The sequence below is a fragment of the Synchytrium microbalum genome (assembly GCF_006535985.1).
Source record: "Synchytrium microbalum strain JEL517 chromosome Unknown SmJEL517_scf0032, whole genome shotgun sequence".
Lineage (NCBI taxonomy): Eukaryota > Fungi > Chytridiomycota > Chytridiomycetes > Synchytriales > Synchytriaceae > Synchytrium > Synchytrium microbalum.
Window position 1 is genome coordinate 110641 of NW_022158381.1, and position 20055 is coordinate 130695.

Consider the following 20055-nt stretch of genomic DNA (forward strand, 5'->3'; position numbering starts at 1 on the left):
GCTGATGAGCGAAGTAAACCCTATATGCTAACTAGTGCCAATAATATCAATAGCACCACCTGCCGCTCGACGACAACACAGGAAAAGTGGACTATCGCAACTCCCAGCAAGTGATTCTTTGGACGATGTAAATGTCATGCCATTGGGTGTTCGAGGTTAGTTTGTTTCTTGTCTCTGAAGGCCATCGCTGAAATAAATATCATTCATTATACGAATTGTTGTCTCAATCCCTTCCTAACATATTCTAACAAGAATCTCGTCCATTTCTTGTCACCATATGTTTTCCTAGTCAACTGACCGTTTCAGTTGGTGCTGTCTATGTTGGAGAGTACGTGTCTGGCATCAATAGTGTCCGTCAGTTGGCTTGACGTCAACATGGACATGTCAGCAACCTCGACGTTGTCCAGGCAGTGAACGAAACGTTGCATGCCTTCGAACCTCTTGGTGAGCAAAATAAGTTTTCATTTGTTGCCACAGTTTGAACTAACTTCAAAGTTCTCGGCTTTAGGGTCAGATCCGAAACTCAGAAATGACAACATTTCATATGCGCAAACCATTGGTTTGCCTCCAGTGCTCTCATCTGGTGGTGGACTGCTTTCACGCTTGTTAAGATGGTGGTATAACTAGAGTTCACACCCCAGCATCCCTCTATAAATGGTACCCTCGGCTTTGTTCGTATAAATTGCAAGGAGAAATAAAAAGGCACCTCACAAGAGACTGCTAAAATGTGGTTCACACCTTTCGTGACGGATCCTACTAATTTCTTTTCTGTAACGCGTCGCTTAGAAGGCGGCAATTATCAGAAAATTTTGGCATTCGCTCCACGGTGTAGAGCTTCAAGTTTCCAAAACACATTCAGAACGCGATCAGATTGATTACATGCACTCGATAAAAAGAGATTTCTACGCGAAGCTTACTTTTTGCGTGACTCACTTGGCTCTGCATTCTGCATTTCGTCTGGCGAAAGCGCAAAGAGTGTTCGTCAACGCCAGAACTTCTGGAAGAGGTACGAAACCTCGGTTGCTTCATGGCATATAGAGCTAACAGGGCGCGTAATTCTCAACATCTGAACTGATATGTCATATATATTTTGAACTATTAAAGGGACAAACTTGACAAGTTCACTAAAATAACCGAGCTCCTCATCAACAACTCCTTTAGAAAGAGAAATCAATGATATAGAGCAGAGCAATCATGGGGTAAAAATTTAAAGAAACAACAAAGAGTTACAATTTTGTTTTAAACAGAGTGGGGGTAAGTTTTGTTGTTGTGTGCATTTGATTTTCTTGCTAAAGTTGTTGCAAAGGTATGTGCCAAATGGTGAATCATCTTCCGTCCATTTCTGTCTTTTCTGTCTTATACAGCCTCTAGCTGTCGTGGCCTTTTCCTTAGCGGACCTTCCGACTCTTCCAACCCATGATAGTTTTTGGGCGTCGGGGGCGGAGAGAGACCATCTAGACCTCCTAAGGCCGTCAAATCATCTATACATTGAATTATAGATAATTGTAAGAACAAAAAGAATAGTGCAAGACTTTAAGGCCAAGCCAAGCTATGTCCCACTGCACTCACCAACATCCTTCAAAGTTTCCTCAAGATTAACTAGAACAGAGTCCTCATCTTTACCATTTACATGTTCACCATTGGCAGAAAGGATATCTCCTCCTGCTTCCTCCTCATCATCATCTTCAACAATGAAGCCCATTCCCCATCCCTTGCCAGTATTCAATGGCAACCCAGCATCAACATCAGCAATACCTTCAATACTATTAGTACTACCGCTACTACTGCCAATAAGACCATTAAGGAGATCTTGTCCGGTGGTAGTCGGCCCATTAACCAGCTGCTCTAAATCTTCCGTCCATGATGTAGCCCATCCATCTCGACGTTCAGACAAGCTTCCAAACTGTGCCGTCATCATGGCACCGTAAGCGGTTGGATCGGTGACTAGACGACTCAAATCTTCGCCCATCTCTCCTAGATAATGCGTAGCATCTTCGTACATTTTACCATTCTTTGATAGGCCAATGTTTTGTAATTGTGGAGTAGCTGATATATCGGTAGCTGGAGTCATTTGCGGTGCTGGAGGCATACCAGCAACAGCTACTGCATGATTTTGTAATGCCTTTTCAACCTGTTTAGCTTGTGACAAGAATGGCCGATCAGAGAAGCCTAGTCCAGTACCCAAAATAGGCGGTGGAGTAGCACCTGTTTGCACCTGTGGTATGATTGTTTGACTACCATCGCTCGTCTTTCGAGACGGTGATGGTCTAGATGTTGAGAAGGTATTGTTGACTGCTTGAGTTGGTGGCGGTGCAGGGCGATATGCTGGTCTACCGGCTATGGCAGGCGGTGTACCAGGTAGTACCTGCTGTCCTGTTCGACCACCAGCAGCATTCGGTTGGCCCATTTGAGGTCGCATCCCTATTGATCTCATCTGTGCTTGAGCCATCAACATCTGAGCTTGCGTAGCAACTTGATTGGTACTACTAGATACATTTCCGGGTATACGAGGTGGCGATGCTGCAGACTGTGCTGGTGGCGTGGATACTTGTTGAATATTTCGGTTTGGTGGCATTATTGGTGTTTGCGCTGGTGATGGTAGAGCCGCTCCTCCTCCACTCTTCAGATTATACTGGTCTACATATTGGAGCAACTTTTGCATATTGGTTTTTAGTTGATTTGCCATGAATGAGTTCAAGTAAAACACTTGAACAGGCTTCTGCAATCCCTCGTACTGATCCTTCATCATACGTTTCTATTGTTTGTTAATGGAATGGTTAATTATCGTAATCCCATTGGTGGAGCTCGAGGTATACATAACATGGTTTGATTGCTGCACGAGGTGAAAGTACAAACGAACCTACCATTTGTATGATTTTAGTCATCTTGTCTCGACCAGCGTCACCATTCTGAGGAAACATCTTTATGACTTCATCAATCTTGCCATATAATGGTTGAAGCTCTTGCATCTATTGGTTTAGTTTGTGGTCAGTGACTTGAGCTGTGTGAACGAAAAACACTTGTCACAACAGTCGGAATGCCCTCGAGCAGTCCTCGATAACAATACCAACCACCAACAGCAACTTACAATCTGAATAACTTGCTGCGACTCCACAGGAGACAGACTCCATTCCGTCAATCGAATACTACCATTAGCAACACCACCATTTGCAGCTGCATTATTGTTGGCATTCATAGCATTATTATTATTATTATTAATGACTTGCTGACTCTGTGCCTGTACTTGACTGACTACTGCAGCAACAGCAGCAGCAGATGAGGTAGCTGCATTGACGGTACCAACATTGACTGAAGTTACATTCGGACTAGGTCGATACTGTTGGTTTGTTGTTCTTGGTGCTGTAGATGTATTATTAGGTCGATTGTTCGTGGCATTATTATTGTTTGTTCGTTGTTGTTGTTGCTGTTGTTGTTGCTGCTGTTGAGGTAATAATTGTTGTTGCGCGGAGGATACTACATTAGAGGTCCCAGCTCCCAAGGAAGCCAGAGAAAGCGGTTGCTGCTGTTGATTTTGTAAAGCAGCAGCCAATTGTGCATTCTGTTGTAACTGGGCATTCTGTTGCTGTTGTTGCATCAATTGAGCCAGTTGTGCAGACTGTCCCGCATGTTGCTGCAAATAGTGCTGAGGCTGCATTCCAGTGGCCAGTATAAAGCTCTGTATAGCAGCTTGTTGTCTAGGATCTACAGTCTGGCCAGCATCCAACAAATTCTGTACTCGTAAAGCACCTTGAGCAGCGGCCAACAATCGAGCTTGTTGTTGCTGTTGTGGTGTCATGGCTGCTCTGGCGGCATTACGTTGTAATATATTTAATTGCTGTTGAGCAGTCAAGCCTTGCTGAGCTGCTTGAGCTTGTAATTGTTGCTGCTGTTGTTGTAATTGTGCTGCCAAGACTGCTGGGTTTAGCAGATCGTTGGAGGATAGTACAGGAGCCTGCTGAGCGGCCTGCAAGGCAGCAGCAGATGCTTGTTGCTGTGCCTGTGCTTGTCCTTGTACTATTGCGAGTTTAAGATTAGAAAAGTCGGAGGAAAATGTGAGTTTTTGTGTGGGAACTAACCCGTCAGTTTCTGACTAATGTTGGCAACTTTGTTCTGAACTTTCATAGAGTAGTCCTCCTGAGGAGTATCGATAGAGTCAGTATACCACTATTAGAATATCCCAAATGTCGTTCCTACCTTGCTGGTAGCCTTGTCATAGATCTGTTGTTCCACTTGACGAGCCAAGTCGTTAATCCTTTGCTCGTTCCGTTGTTTTTCAGGCATACCATTCCGAACGGTAGTTATACTAGTATAAGCAATATATCAGTCATGCTATATCAGTCATGCTTGAATCAATAAACATTCAAGATGGGGTTTCAGTTCGAACGAAGTCAAGGTTCAGTCTACACATACAGCGAGTTGATAACAATCTGACGTTCAGAAGCAGAAAGGGTGCCTCTCCAATCCAATGTCTGCTGCACAGGTTGCGGCTGCGACTGTTGTAGTGACTGAAACAGCTGAACTTGTTGAGCGAGTGGCATGTTTTGGATGAGATTCGCAGGGAGGCCATTTGCTTGAATGAGCTGAGTGAGAGCATTACTCAGTCTATTAGCCTGCTGTTGTTGTAAGAGAAGCTGTTGCTGCTGCAGAGCAGCCTGATTAGACCCAACAGCAACTCCACTAGAAAACTGGATGCCATTTATCGAGTTGTTGTTTTGCTGCTGCTGTTGAGGTTGTTGGCCGGTGGAGCCCGTAGAAGCGAATAGGTTGTGTAGAAGATTGGCATTGCCATCTTGTCGACCTGCCATTGCCTTGCTCTTCTAACTGTTATATACAAGGGAGTTTGTTTCCTGTTTCCTTTCTCCTACTTTGGTGGTCTCCAATCACAAAATTGTAATTGCAGGTTACCAGCTGTGGGGGTGTCTGATATCCACTAGGCGAACGTGTTCTATGGTCCTCTCCCTTCCCTGCGAGCTGTTTATATGAATGCTTTTTTTAGTGCGAACGTGACCAACTTGTCTTCAAGCCACTCACGAATTCGCAAATAACTACCCAGTGGATCTCAATAAAAAGCAGTCCGCTCGTGTATGATAGTGACTATATTCTATATCTATGCTTAGAATTCTCATCAGAAACAAAATTGTGTGGCAACTTGGTTTCGCACGACGCTGAACAAAAAAAGAAACACCACTCCCTTTCATTACGTCTCTACTGGTGACATTCCTGGCATAATATAACGAGAAATTGGTTGCGGTTGAACCATGTGTCCAATAGGAACATCAATAATGGAATGCATACATACCACAACATCTTTCCGGGAGAGGTATACCAAAGCCATGTTGTAGGCGATCTGTTAGCTAACCAAGCTTCATCATCCGAGACAGAAACAGCAAAGACACATCATGCAAACGGTTTCTATATAATACATACATGTCTTTTCTATGTATACATCCCTCTTCCACCTATTTCGGAAGAGTTGCCGATGCAATCCATTCAGACGCCTTTTCTTGATCATCGTTCGCCATTGTTAGCGCCCTGATGCCACTAGACAATGGCACACGATAAATCACAGACAATTCATCAGCCATCTTCCGTCTCTTGTTGACTGCTGCATCTGCGACACAAAGATAGCATTCCGGGTTTGACTGATTTACAAGCGCGGATTTCTTGACCATGGTGAGAGCTTGGACAGCGGATTCAGTTGCGTCTGGTTCCTCTGATGGTTTGAGGAATGTTCTACAGTGCTGGGTGAAGGCGGTGAAGGTTGAGCACACAAGCGAAGAAAAATTGTCTAAAACGCAAGAATACCTGATTCAGACAATGAGACCTCCCACATCCTCGTGTCATTTGATTATGATATGTTTCTAGCAATTTCTACCACCAAATTACAGATATTTAGTATTCATACAACAAGGAGTTTCCCAACCGAAGCTAACCTGCGCAAGTCTCTTGTTTCCTTCATCAAGACGAGGCGACCAAAAAGGTGCAAAGCAGCTTTGACACAGTTTAAGAGTATTTGGATACTGTTCCGAAACTGAATTGCTGCATTCCACATTCGAACACAGCTTGATTGTTGGTCCAGACATGACCATAGCTCTCTTCTCCAAATCATGTATCTTCATATGTGATGTAACCTCCTACAAAACAGATGAGTATGCGTGAGCAAGGTAAATATCCTGCCGCGAATATTTTTGTTTTTTGGTTTCTCACCTTGAGTTGTACAGGTTTCTTGCAAGTCACACACTCAATAGTCCTCGCACCACACTCACTCTCATGTTGGCTCAACTGCAATCCCAATGTCCAATCCTTGACTGACGTAGACGGCGGTCCAGCCTTGAGTCGTAGATGACAGTATTTACATATAATGTATCGGTCTGGACATGATTCTCGTTTATGTTGAGCCAGTTCAGGTAAGGTAAGTGACTTGCCACATGTACATGAGAGTGGAGTATGTATCCGACTCATATGTTTATCCATTTCTGATATGTTTCCTGCCTATTGCAAATAGTAAATTAGCAGCAGTCTTTTTTTCGCAGATGCAAGTACAGAAGTCCAATCATACCATGTCACACTCATCACAATGCCAATGCGAAGCATAATCACCCTTTTTGAATACTTTCTTACACCTGCCACAATACGCATTATTCCTCAAACAGAATGCTTCATGCATTGTGATTGTGCGTTTCGGAATCCTTTGCAAACAGTTCGAGCATGTAGTTTCATCGTCATTAAGTGGTGGCTCATCAACTGGCATAGCGAATACGTCTACTTGAGCACGCGGTGCAGGTGCTTCATTCGTTGGCCTTATAGTCAAGCTATACTTTGCTTCTACATTCGACGCACTACGTATCCCAGAATATATCATGGGAAGACTTGGATCCATGTTCGATGATGAGATGTGAGTTGACGATGATGATTTTGACTCTACGTTATAATAATCATGATCAAGTTCTGATGGGCGTGCCTGCTGCATAGATATGAACACGTCGATATCTCCACTGATACGTTCAATATCAACTATATAGTGCTCGTAATTCGGTAATGGTTTGATCTGATGGTATACATATGCATTAGGATGCACCGATGCAGATATACTAGCTTTAGGCTCTGTATTAGACGTCCATTGCAAAGTGACATTATTTGTTGTTGGTGCTGAAGCAGCGAGTTTCGACTTCACGGCCTTTTCCGCTTGTTGAGCATCTAATGGTTCGATATCTACTTCGACGTCTGTGTTGATTATGAGAACGCCGTCTCCTGAGGGTTTGAAGTCTGCTACTAGGAATTGGAGTGGTGTCGTTTCGTTCACACCCGTAGATGGATTCCTGATACTGTATTCGATGGTGATTGTTTCGCCACGTGTTAACGTAGCGTAATTTCGTCGCAGGTTGGCTTCCAATGTCGCTCTAGTTCGAAAGACAAAAGGAGTGATAAGAGAGCGTGTCGCAATGCGTATTGAATCGAACATATGCTTTGAGGAACGGGTCCACCATGTCGTATTTAGACGAAAACACTCGTCATGAAACAAGTTTCCATTTCAAACTTTCACCAAACCACCGTACCTCATATCCTGGATCTGCAAATATCCTTCGTCCAAAGGCACGATCTTCAATGACTCAGCCTTCGGAAGCTCGACCCACTTCACATGCACCGTATCTCCATTCGTCGATTCCAAACTCGATGCCATGTTTACAGATACATGAACTGCGGAATCCAAGGCAGTAAACTCCTTGACAGATCCATAAATACGTCGTCTTCCTCGAGAAATCAAAAATTGAAGTGGTGTTGGCAGTGTGTTTTCACCTGCTAGATTCAAGATTTCGTTGAGCAGAGAGACTGGCAGTATAAGGCGATCTCCAGATAGTGTCGGATCTACTTGGACTTGTAAATGTCTTATGAAATGAGGAATCTCCATTGTGCTGGGTGTGAGGAATTGTTATGGTCAAAGTGGTAGTGTAAAATGTTTGCAGTCAGTTCTATGAACACGCAAGCGTTGTGTTTGATTTGTCAGTTTTGGAAACAACCAGAACGAATCAGCGCACGAGACGGATGGGTATTCATGAATTCACGTATATTTTATTCAATGAGCTCAATTTTGGCATTTCTTAAAACTTTATCAACAGTGAGGTTGTAAATCGCGTCCAAAAAAGACATGCGAAAGCTTTGAGGACCCGCAACTCCCTTCGTATCAGCCAACTCTCCTGCGATACCATATGCTACCAAAGCGCTGACGGCTGCCACTACACGATCAGGCTCGACCGCAGCAAAACAAGCAGTGACAGCCGTCGCGGAACATCCACTACCAGTAAACGTTCCCATCCAATGCGACCCATTACGTACTTGCACTACTCTAGTCCCATCACTGATTGTATCGACAGCTCCAGATATAGCTATGACAGCTCCAGATCGCTTTGATAGTATTTTCGCAACTAGTCCTGGATTTGCTAGTGTTCCTACAGATTCCACACCACGGACTTGCAGTCCTGGTATGTCCCCTGTAATCGCAGCTATTTCTCCTGCGTTTCCTTTGATGATACTGAGCCTATGAGTCGTGATTAAATCCAGGCAGGTTTTGGTACGGAAGGGAGTTGCGCCAGCTCCCACGGGGTCTAGTACGATGGGGATGGACATCTCGTTTGCCTGAAAGAGAAATATTTGAGTAAAATCAGTGATCATTCGGCGTAGGCGAAGAAAAAACACAATCTCGTAGGCGAAATGGAAGTAATTTGTCTTACCTGCTTTGCTGCTGCATGCATGCTCTCAATCCATTGTGGAGACAATGTTCCAATATTGATTACGAGGGCATTCGAGATCTTGGTGATGTCTGCTGCCTCCTCCAAGCAGTGGGCCATGACAGGTAGTCCACCAATAGCCAAGACTGCGTTAGCTGAGATCTGAACACAAAAGGAAAACTTGTGAAAACCTTGTACTTGAGGTTTAAAATGAAACACGGCACACACCTCCATAGCAACAAAATTCGTAATATTATGAACCAGCGGCTTCTTCTCCCTCAAATTCTTAAAAGCCTCCCCAATCTTCAAAATAAACTTGTCCGTCTCACTCGTACTGGGCTGCGAATAAATGCCAGCAGCATTAGGCTTGACTTGTGCCAACAGCGCGGCAGCAGCAGCTTTGGGATCCTGTTGTAAGGTAATAGCAGATACAACTGCTACTCCATTCAACTTTACTTGGGTTCCATCAGCACGGGTAACGATACATCCACGCATGACTTCACCGACATTATCGATTTTGATACCTCCAATGGTTACAATGGGGATATTGAGTTCTTTGACTTGCTCCATGATGGCTTTTACACCTGGAATTCCGAGGCATTGAAAGCCTGGCTTGTGGATTTTTGTGACGGTTGGGAAGATTGCGGCGGTGCCCAAGTAGTCTGCCGAGTTTCGGGCAGCTTCGAGTGCTTGTGCTATTTGGGAAGCGAACAGTAAGTTTGGAGTTGCCAACCCAAACCACAGCAACACCATCAGGGTATTGGAGAGCTCAAGTAGTTGAATACGTGCTTTCCACAGTCTACCATGCGATGGACATACCTGGAGTCTCAGCAGTAACACCAATAATCTTGTCAGGTCCCAATAATTTTCGTACAGCAGTCAAAGGCATATCATCCTGCCCAATATGTACTCCATCGGCATCAATTGCGAGAGCCACATCAATTCTATCGTTGATCAACTATGAACGAGCAAAAGAGTTCCTCTGAGTTTCAAAACGGAACATCATCAAATGTTGCAATAATTTACCAATGGAACACCAGCTTCCTTGCAAATGGCCTTGATGGAGCGAGCCAATTCAATAAAGGCACCAGTATCCATCTTCTTTTCACGGAGCTGGACTAGTGTCACTCCTCCAGCAATAGCTTCCTTTACCATTTCACCTATGGAGCCTACCCCAAGAAGCTCGCTATCTGTTACGAGGTAGAGGGAATAGTCCACTATCGGTTTCATCGTTGTTTACAAGGTTACAACAAGATTCAGATGCTGAGGTCCCTGAAATGTAGAAATGTAGAAAGTAGAAATCCTGAGTGTAGTACGAAGCTAGTTATTATATCCCTTTGCTCTAGTGTCGAGCCCGGTGGAAGGAGCTGGCTATCTATTACGAGATAGAGCGAGTAGTCTCCTACGGGCTTCATTGTCTTGCTCTTTGTTGGTAGAGTGGTCGCTGAGCTTCTAAGCAATATATGGGTTTGGTTTTAAGAGGGACAAGGCATCGAGCAGCAATAGCGAAAATAAGCATATTGAATTCGCGTATTGCATGGAAAGCCCTCCAATGCGAACATCTTCTTTTCAAAGTGCATCCAACGAGCACCAATTCGAACTGTCGAGGAATGAAAGCTAAAACGAAGATCACCAAGTCAAAACCGTATAGCTCCAGACGACGCATTTGTATTACTGATTTGGACAATATCCTTTACCTTCAGCTTCACCACAGTTCCAATCTGGGACTGAACTTTGGTCTTGCGTCGCATTCCATGTAGTGTCAGTGCAACCACGATTTCGACGTGTTTGAGCAGCGTTTCAATGTATCCTAGTCTCCATTTTACACTTCTTGCCTTGGAGAGCCAGCTGGTTGATATATGCAACTTCAACTAACAAACTCGTCATCCAGGGGTTTCAAACTAACTCAATATTTTGATTGCGAAATTACAATTTAGCAGGTGTAACTTCAGCCGCTTCAACAAGTGTGTACTCTGAGCCTTCCACGTGGGGAAAACGATGGAGAACACGTCCTTCGTCTACAAGAAATCAAACATTAGCCTCCTAACAAATCCCAAAATGTCACAAACCACATCATAATACTTACGGACTTTAGCAAACTCAATAGCCGATCCATTAATCTTTTTGTTTTGGATTGGAAGCAGGAAGCAATCAACGATATCATTCATTGGTGCCCAGCCCTTGAACGCTTCAGCTGCTCCACTGAAGCGTGCATTCAGTTCTTCAGCTGCTGTGGATGCATCTCCGACGAGTGGTGGTGTAGATGGTTGAGTCATTTGGGTGTGGACGATTCCTACATTGTGGATGCTTGTCAGAAAATTGTGGTTGAAACAACAGTGAGAGGATAGGTTCTATACCTGGGTGAACGGAATTGAATTGCATTCCTTCAGGGTAGCTAGCACGGCCCATCATTTTTTCACTGAATACGTAGTGTGGCAGGGATACTGTGATACCGGTGACGGCCCATTTGGAGGCACAGTAGATTGCTGGGTCAGCTGCGTATAGACCGGCGATTGAGCTAGTGTTTACCAAGTTCTGTTTAAAGGGTGTGTGGATTAGTCGACAGTACTTGTGGCAAGTTCAAGAGATACGACTTTGACAGTTTGAGGAAACCCCACCCTAACGATAACTTACGATGGGCTTTTTGAGTTCCAAAGCTGTCTGTAAAGTGCACCATGCGACGTGCAGGACACCGGTAGAGTTAACATCAATGACCTTCTTCCATCTGCTGTATTGTACATCGGGACCAAAGTTACCAAACAATCCAGCATTATTAATGACAATCTAGACCCCAATACGTTAGTATGTTACACTCGGAAGGTAATATTCAATCAACCTACATCAAGACGGCTGTATCGTCTTATGATTTCTCGGAAGAGTGCTTCCACTTCATGAGTCTTTGTGACATCAACGCGTAAGAAGAGAGCACGGTCTTTTCCGTATTTGCCTTCCAAAGCCTCTTGAGCTTCAGAACCGGCGGCGTCGAGCACATCGGTCATAACGACGGTAGCGCTATACAAGAGGTGAAATGCGTGAGTCTAATACATAGTGTCCTTTCCACTCGAGAGATATGCATACCCCAATTCACAAAGAGTTGCTGCGACATTGTAACCGATTCCATCTTTACGAGATGCGCCTGAATATTCAAAAAGGAAGTAGTGAGCGAGAGTTACAATCACCAGTCCTGCTTCAATAAACTCACCAGTCACTAGCGCAATTTGGCCCTTCAAGTTGATTGACGACCGGTCGACTTTGGGTGACTGATTCGCGGGAGTCAAGGTAGCCAACAATTCAGGTATCAATCTGTCAGTGTTACGAGGAGTTGAAGACCCGTCGATGTGTGGGAAGTGCAAGATGTTTGGTTTGAAGTTTGCATCGACGTTATTGCATTCAACTGCGGCTCCGTTCAGGGTTTCGTCTTCGACGATTCTCATGTAGCAATCTCCTATTTTAGAGACTGGGAAGGAATGCAAATTATTAGCTCGGCCGTCTTTCAGAGTGCTTCGGGTGGGCCGAGACGACGATATCCGGCATGTCAAACAAAATAAGGCAACTCCACAATTCGTCCAAGAATTTCAAAACTACAAAAGAACACTCATCTCTGTACCTGGTATCCATGGTCCGTACTGCTCAAAGAGTCTGTGCATGACTTCCATTCTAGCGTTGAATTCTGCGGGATCAACACCGATTGGAGCTTTTGGATATGTGATTGGGGTAGCTACCGGTCCAGGACACCTATATCACGACGACGTGTAAGAACGACAGGAAACCGTCTGACATTAGCAGAACACAGAGAGCTAAAATGTAACAAAACCACAAACACAGATACATTGGGTCCAACTTACACACTGCCGAAACGAATACCAGCTGGGTATGGTACACCAGCTTCGCGTTGAGCATCCACGTATCGTGCAACAGACGCCATGAATCCAACAACAGCAAACTTGTTGGCACTGTATACATTCAAACTTGAGGGCAAAGTTCCAGCCATACTGGCAGTAGACGCAACTATCACTTTACGTCCTGATCGTTTAGATTCTTCCAAAGCGAGCCAAGTTCCGTGGCAGACTGCGACCAAGTTGAGGTCCATTGCGTTCTTCCAAGATGAAACAGGAGAATCTTGACCAAAGCCGGCACCAACACCAGCGTTGTTGCACATGATATCCAAACGGCCAAATCTTGCGACAGTTTCTTTGACGACACCTTCCAATTCACTACCCGACAGGAATAGATTTCGTGTTAGTACTCCACAACAGCTGATCCAAACAGGTTTAGGAGGAGCAGTGTTTGTGCTTGATCCAAACAAGGTAAGAAAAAACCGATACTCACTGTTGTTGAGTGATGTCGGCACGTAGGAAAAGTGCTCTCTTTGGCCCGAACTGGTTTTCTAGCAAAGCTTGGGATTCTTTGCCAATCTTTTCTAAAACGTCGGTCATGACGACTGTAGCACCACAAGACAACAATCTTTTCGTGACTTCGAAGCCAATGCCTAAAGATGTAGTGCGAAAACGTTAGGATCAAACCGCTCCAAACGTTTAAAGTGCTCAAAAACGTGAGTGCACTAATGCGGTCACACAACATTTGCTCCCTCATCACTGACCTGTTTGGGCAGAAGCTCCTGTAACTATAGCTACTTGACCCTTAAGATTAGGTGCCATCTCGTAATAAATTTGTTTTTTCAGTAGAAATAGGTACGGTTCTGTGTGTTGGAAATGAAGATCCGACAAAAAGTAACAACCAAGTTTAGGAGGAAAGGAAGAGCCGGTACGTTGAATTCAAGCGACAGTACAGATTCCGGTAGATATTTGACAGGCGTTGCATAGGCGACACTGAGAAGGCATTTGGGCTCGCCTCCGAATTTTTAAAGCTCCAGACACTCTGACGATGCGAGGAGCAGGAGGAGCAGCAAACAGAATTCTTGATGCGCGAAGCTTGGGATTGATACTACGTTTCATTGCTCGATTAATGTACATATAATCCAGTCCGTGCATAGATCTCAGTAGATCTAGCCTTGACTTGTATATCCGCAACCTTACAAGCTTGATCTAAAAAAGAGATGGCCTATGATGACTTTGGAGATTACATGAAGGAAAAGCATCGAAAGGTAAGGGTTTCCTAGTTAGAAGCATTGATCTAGATACCATACTAATTGATCTTCCTCTTTCGTCCTCTAGTTGCAAGAACAAAGTGCTCACATGTAAGAACATTAAACATCGATTCAAGCAAACGTCAACAGTGACTTGCAAAGAAACAAACAGTTACAACAGTTGATAAAATGAAGGATCTGATTATCTGAAGCATTATTGAGAACAAATCTGTATCTTGCGTGGACTGAAGCTCTGACTTCGCTCACAATTTAAGTTTTTCACCACCTTAGTGCTCAAACCCAGAAGCAATCCAACATCTTTGCAGGAATCATTGTTTACTTTGACGGCCATGTCGGTGATATGACAATGACGGACTTGAAAGAGCTCTTTCTTCTACACGGAGGACTAGTACACGATAAATTGACACCTCAAGTCACCCATATAATCGCGACAACCATGACGGATACGAAGATGAAGCAACACAGACGGCCTGTCGTCACACCGTCTTGGATTTTGGAGTCTATTGAAGCGCAAAAGCTGCTTTCATATCTCAATTATCGATTGTATTCTCTCCTAGCACCATCACAGAGCACGTTGTTTACTACTGGTAGTACAACAACTACTACCAAAAGTAGGAGTCATATGTTTCTCTCGTCATCTTCGTCGTCGTCGGTACCAAACACGTCGAAAGCAACGTCGAGTGAAACACAGCATAGTGCAAAAGCAACGGCATCGCGGGACAATGACGGTTTCCTGAGACCACTTCCAAAGACTCCTACAAAAGTCGTCAATAATCTATCAGATAGCTTGGTAAAGACACCCACGAAAGCTAGCACGAATGCAGATATTGAAGACGACGACTCGGAGGAATCTGATGAGGGAGATGATAGTTGGTTTGGTCCGAAGCCGGATGTGGATATGAATAGTGATTGGGTCAAGGCTAACGTTTGTACCGGTAATTGAGTTTTCTGAAACGTATGAGGCCATCGATTATGACTTTACTCATGCCTCTTTTGTTCGCAGCTCCTGGCTTCTTGGACAGATACTTTGCAACTTCTCGTCTCCACTTCCTGAGCACATGGAAGCAGGACTTAATAGACTTTGTCATTGCCGAGAAAGCAAACATGGAAGTCTTGCCGCCCGACTCTCCATTCTATCCGAGACCAGCCAAACCAACTGCTAAACAGCCCAAGCTGAGAACTATAGCTCATATTGATATGGATTGTTTCTTTGCCAGTGTGCATATACGAGATCATCCAGAATTGGCAAACAAGCCGGTAGCTGTCGCGCATTCGAGTGGTCTCGGTGGGAAGAGTACATCAGAGTTGGCGAGTTGTAATTATGTTGCCAGGTACATGCCTGTTTTGAATACCTTTTATCTTTTCAATGTCACATTTTGTCCCCTTCATTAAAGCACTTGTTTTCTTAGGTCGCACGGTATAGCCAACGGAAGTAGTGTAGGAAAAGCTCGACAATTGTGTCCAGACCTACAAGTAGTTCCTTACGAATTCGACAAGTATGACGAAGTTTCAAGGAAACTGTATCGTACACTTCTGGCCGTCGCTGATGAAGTGCAGGCTGTATCTTGTGATGAAGGTATCATATACAATGTTCTCGAATGTTGGACAACTTGACGCTGATACCGTATTTTTGTTGGTTAACAGCTTATATAGATGTCTCGTCAAGAATAACGGGCAGAGGACAAGGTCAAGAACTGGCTTTGGCTAACTTGATTCGTGCCGAAATTCGTAAAGAGACTGGATGCCCAGCATCTGTTGGTATTTCAGAATCGCTGGTCGCTGCTCGAATGGCTACAAAGAAGGCTAAACCGGATGGTGCATTTTGGGTTGGTGGTATCGAGACTCCACGATTCATGGAATCTGTCAAAGTTGATGATTTACCTGGTGTTGGATGGGGGACTAAAAGAAAATTGGCAGATATCAAAGTCACCACATGTAAAGAATTGAGCAGTCTTGGTCTTGGAGCTATCCAGAACCAAGTCGGTGACAAGACTGGGCAGACCCTGTTTAATTTCGCGAAAGGAATTGATACAAGGGTCTTGGTGAATAAGCCTCGACAAAGTATTGGGGCTGAGATTAATTGGGGTGTGAGGTTCCAAAATGATGAGCAAGTTGAGGTAACTGGTCTCTTAGAGAATCGTTGCCTTAACGATAGTTTTTTGACAGACTTACAACATAACGCCATTCTAGACCTTCTTCGATCAATTGGCTGAGGAAATTCACAAGAGAATGACCCGATGTCGTGTTAAAGGCAGACACATCCATGTCACTCTCAAGAAGAGATTGTATGAAGGCGAACCTCCGAAGATCTTAGGTATTCGGACTACATTTTTGGCCTTGTTTCTCTTCTCCTGTCTCATTTATCTTTTTTGGCAGGATGTGGTCACTGCGAAAATCTCTCAAAGTCGAAAGACTTGTCATTCAACATATTCACCAAAGCCCAAATATTTCGTGAAGGTTGGGAATTAATCAAATCTATCCGCTCCTCGTCACAAGTAGCAGCTGATGAAATACGAGGAGTCGGAATTCATATTACAAAACTCGATAATGATCAACGACGAGAAGATGGGCAGCAGAGGCTGCAATTTCTTGCTAAACCTTACGGTAGCAGGACAACTAGTCTTGCGTCGTCGTCTAGTAAACCGGTCTTGGACAAGGTCGATAATGTTGGTGCTGGAAAGAATGAAGTAGGTGCTCCTTTGCCGACTTTTGAGGTGAGAGACAAAAAAAACTCTAAATGGAACAGAATAGATCTTGCGCACAGTGTAATCGACACCATCGCATATTGTAGGAGATTGATATGGAAAGTCTTTCAGAACTACCACCCGAGATACGGCAAGAGTATTTTGAATATTACGAGGGGCAGAAGCGGTCTCGTGAAGTTGCATTTGCTCTTGAACTAGAGCAGCAACACGAGCAACAAGAGCAACATGCCAGTAAGCGAGCTCGAACTATATCTCCGAAGAAGGAGTTGACTATGAGTCAACTAATCCCGCAAGATCTATCTGCTATACCTCCCGAAGTCTATAATCAGCTACCTCTTGATATAAGGAGGGAACTTGACACACAGAAAAAGAATGCCGAGAAACTTCGTAACAAAGCCACTGTCACTGCTACGACAACAGTTACGAGCAAGAAGAGTGGTGGTCTTATCAAGAAGGTCATGAATAAAAAGATTCAAAAGCGACAACCGGATATCAAACAGTCCTTCAGGAGGCAGAATGGAATTGTAGATGAGCCTCTCCATATAATACCCAAAGCACCACCACGCCAAATACCCATAATAGAACCACCGGTAATCAAACTACCAATACCATTCATGGGACATACCTCTATACCCGACATTCGAGACACGTTGGGAGAATGGATATCGTCTACTGCTGATGAAGCACCCGATGAAGACGACGTATCATCAGTTGTTGAATACTTGGTGGAGAAAGTGCATGCACGAGAATGTGCGGATGTGCTTGTGTTGATGAGGTATTTGTCGAGAACAGCTGCTGATTGTCATGATGGGTGGAAGCAGGCAGTGGAACGTATGTGGCTGGAATGTAATGAGGCCGCTGTGTCTATATATGGGTGTCCTTTGAAGAGGGACTGATTGCACTTTTGGGTTATTTTGGCATCACATTATTCTAGAATCATGCAAGAACTGTATATAGAATGCATTGCCACATATGAGCCAATCGCATTTGTTTTCAATTTTCATCATCGAAACGAATGTTGACTGGTGAGACTCTGCTACCTCACGCACTGGAAACGTTCCAAACGACCAAACCATCAATCCGTACAAACAGTCATTTTGGAATGAATATCCAAGTTTTGACGGAAAGACACCTAGTTTGTTTCATGTTTCAAGGTCCTGTGTGGGTCAAATAGTGAATAGTGTATCGTACTAGCAGCTAAAGTTTTAGAGTAACCAATTCTTGCGGTAGATCTGATTTTGTGCCAAATGTCTTTGGCCTCACTTACTGAAGAAAGGTAACGAATTCCATTTGCATTCTGTTTTGATGACAATTGCGATTCAAGTCAATGCCACTTGAGTCCAGAGCAAACGAAACATCAAAAACATCCAAATCAACACCGAAAAGGCCTTCACAATATATTCTTGTTGACTCAGCTGAAGACACCACGAAATAATATACAAAAGACAGACAAACGAAGCAAATCCCTATTTCAAATCATCCAACCTCCTCGTCTTTGCCCCTCTTTATCATCACAACATAATTCATCATCATCTAGTAGAGCTACCCACTAAATCCTCATTGATATCCATGAGCGAATACTGCTTCAATAGGATACATTCGCCACCTAATTCCAAATCGACATTATATTCATAAAAGTATCCTTCGGCTGTAACAACCATGGCCTGTGGTGCAGTGTTGGAGAGGGCACACATGTTTGGGATTCCTCGTGAGCCAGATGGTAGTTTGCAGTGTGCGAAATCACGTTGTGGATCCCACATTTCAGTCACAGAGTCTGGGAGAAAGTAGGATGATACTGCTCCTACTGCGTTCGTTAATGGGGTTTTTCTGTTTGTGACATGGTATTGTTGAGTGGATTTGAATGAGCCAAAAGAACAACGAAACGTAACAAAACCGTGTATGCCCAAAACGCACTTACAAGCTAAACTTCTTATCAGACCGCCTCGGAGTATCCTCAAAACTACCGCCACTAGCAGCCATACCACCCGACAAACCATTCCCACTACTTCCCAACCCATTATTGCCATCCACACTACCAGCTCCATTACCAGTATGATTGTACAACTTGTATATATGCACTGTATCCGTATTACTCGACACACTCAACAAGGTGCTATTCAGATTGAAGGATAGAGAATAAATCCTGGCAGGGTATGTTCCTCTTCTGAACTGATAAAGTTTTTGACCTGTTGGTATAGAGAATACACGAATGACTGTTCCTTTATCGGATGAGGTGGCGACCATGGTACCGTCATAGTTGAAGGCGATGCATGAGAGGGGTGATTTATGGGCTTGGATGATGTTTACAGCTTGCAGGTTGATTGCGTCGTATATGAGGAGGTCACCGGCTGCGCCTGATGTGTTTGGTGGATAGGCGAGGAAGCAGTTGTCTGATGATGGGGATAGCGCACATAATGCTGGAGGGCGATGGAGTGTTAGCAAAGACCATGGAGACTCTGTCATGAACCATTTTTTTGCAAGCCAACTCTAAGCACTCACCATTCGGATTAGGTGATGTATCGATAGTATGCAATAGTTTCATGTTACTTATATCGTAAATGTAGATGTGTTCTTCTAGAGTAACAATCAGTCTCTTTCGATTCAGCTTGACTGCCAATATTGCAGTGACAAATGGAGTCAATTCACATATGGTAGATTGTCTCTGTTTTCGTCGAGAAGAAGGAAAAGAAGGTAGATAGTGAGTTACCGGTAACTAATCACGTTGATAGTAACGAGGTTATCACCTTCGTGTTTATGATTTGCAAACGTCTCGGCGAGAAGGCAGGTGATTCTCCACTTCCCACGAGAGCTATTTGATCATAATAGTATTGAATCAGCTTGCCTTCCTGTTGTGGCTAGTTCGAAGTAATCGAGACGTACCAACGAGACTGGTGCAAAACAGCATTTCGACTATACCCATTCCTCCATCGGCTAGAATATGAAAGAGAAGTATGAATACACAGTGCTCTCAAGACACCAAAGAAACCTCTCCAATACTAACTCTTTTCATAACATTTGCCAAAAGGGTCACAATTGTAAATCTTGTATCCTTTCCTCGTTCCGACTGATATGCAACTAGAAGTGACATGATACATACGAATTAGTCAATATTCACATAGTGATTCATCAATTGTCTTCCATCATCTCCCTGCTCTCTTCAAGTCGTGAAACTCCCAAAAAACGGCATGAATTTGATGTCTTGTCGGATTTGGAAACTTGCCTAAAGTCTTGATTGAAGTTGATGAAGAGTACTTCATTGTTTGATTTGCCGGCGATATTCATTTGGTCTATTTGCTGGTTCAATCTACAGCAGTCGTTCTCGTCGCCCTATGTTCAAAGTTTTTGAGAGATTTGAATAATTAGAAATCCCAGTTCAGGAATCACTTTATACTAGACAAGGAGCTGCTCTTACTGTCCACTGGACGTCTGGCCCACTTAATTCACTCCCACACTTTACTAGGTTGGAAGTGCTTTTTCTTGAACGCCTGGTTCTCGCAAAAGTCGCAAACATCACGAG

At 43.9% G+C, this 20055-nt stretch overlaps 5 protein-coding genes across 5 annotated transcripts; 1 reads left to right on the forward strand and 4 right to left on the reverse strand.

The window, feature by feature from the left end:
• Nucleotides 1-1356: 1356 nt before the first annotated feature.
• On the reverse strand, nucleotides 1357-4805 carry SmJEL517_g04576 (uncharacterized protein; the record flags this gene model as incomplete). The annotated part of the gene is made up of 7 exons (XM_031170504.1): nucleotides 1357-1481; nucleotides 1570-2755; nucleotides 2865-2969; nucleotides 3089-4014; nucleotides 4077-4134; nucleotides 4195-4303; nucleotides 4411-4805. 7 exons carry the CDS (start codon nucleotides 4803-4805, stop codon nucleotides 1357-1359), a joined length of 2904 nt encoding a protein of 967 aa, XP_031023528.1.
• A 654-nt stretch (nucleotides 4806-5459) lies between these two features.
• Nucleotides 5460-7909, reverse strand: SmJEL517_g04577 (uncharacterized protein; the record flags this gene model as incomplete). Its single annotated transcript, XM_031170505.1, has 6 exons — nucleotides 5460-5741; nucleotides 5806-5871; nucleotides 5934-6134; nucleotides 6208-6492; nucleotides 6560-7400; nucleotides 7557-7909. The coding sequence occupies 6 exons, from the start codon at nucleotides 7907-7909 to the stop codon at nucleotides 5460-5462; spliced, it is 2028 nt and encodes a 675-aa protein (XP_031023527.1).
• Nucleotides 7910-8070: 161 nt separating this feature from the next.
• SmJEL517_g04578 (uncharacterized protein) lies at nucleotides 8071-9956 on the reverse strand (the record flags this gene model as incomplete). The annotated part of the gene is made up of 5 exons (XM_031170506.1): nucleotides 8071-8634; nucleotides 8730-8888; nucleotides 8955-9421; nucleotides 9546-9684; nucleotides 9753-9956. The coding sequence occupies 5 exons, from the start codon at nucleotides 9954-9956 to the stop codon at nucleotides 8071-8073; spliced, it is 1533 nt and encodes a 510-aa protein (XP_031023522.1).
• A 3826-nt stretch (nucleotides 9957-13782) lies between these two features.
• SmJEL517_g04579 (DNA-directed DNA polymerase) lies at nucleotides 13783-17434 on the forward strand (the record flags this gene model as incomplete). Its single annotated transcript, XM_031170507.1, has 9 exons — nucleotides 13783-13830; nucleotides 13901-13923; nucleotides 14104-14768; nucleotides 14837-15164; nucleotides 15243-15409; nucleotides 15478-15950; nucleotides 16024-16147; nucleotides 16210-16547; nucleotides 16625-17434. The coding sequence occupies 9 exons, from the start codon at nucleotides 13783-13785 to the stop codon at nucleotides 17432-17434; spliced, it is 2976 nt and encodes a 991-aa protein (XP_031023521.1).
• Nucleotides 17435-18067: 633 nt separating this feature from the next.
• SmJEL517_g04580 (uncharacterized protein) lies at nucleotides 18068-19466 on the reverse strand (the record flags this gene model as incomplete). Its single annotated transcript, XM_031170508.1, has 5 exons — nucleotides 18068-18365; nucleotides 18457-18955; nucleotides 19038-19200; nucleotides 19283-19393; nucleotides 19455-19466. 5 exons carry the CDS (start codon nucleotides 19464-19466, stop codon nucleotides 18068-18070), a joined length of 1083 nt encoding a protein of 360 aa, XP_031023536.1.
• Between the last annotated feature and the right edge of the window lie 589 nt (nucleotides 19467-20055).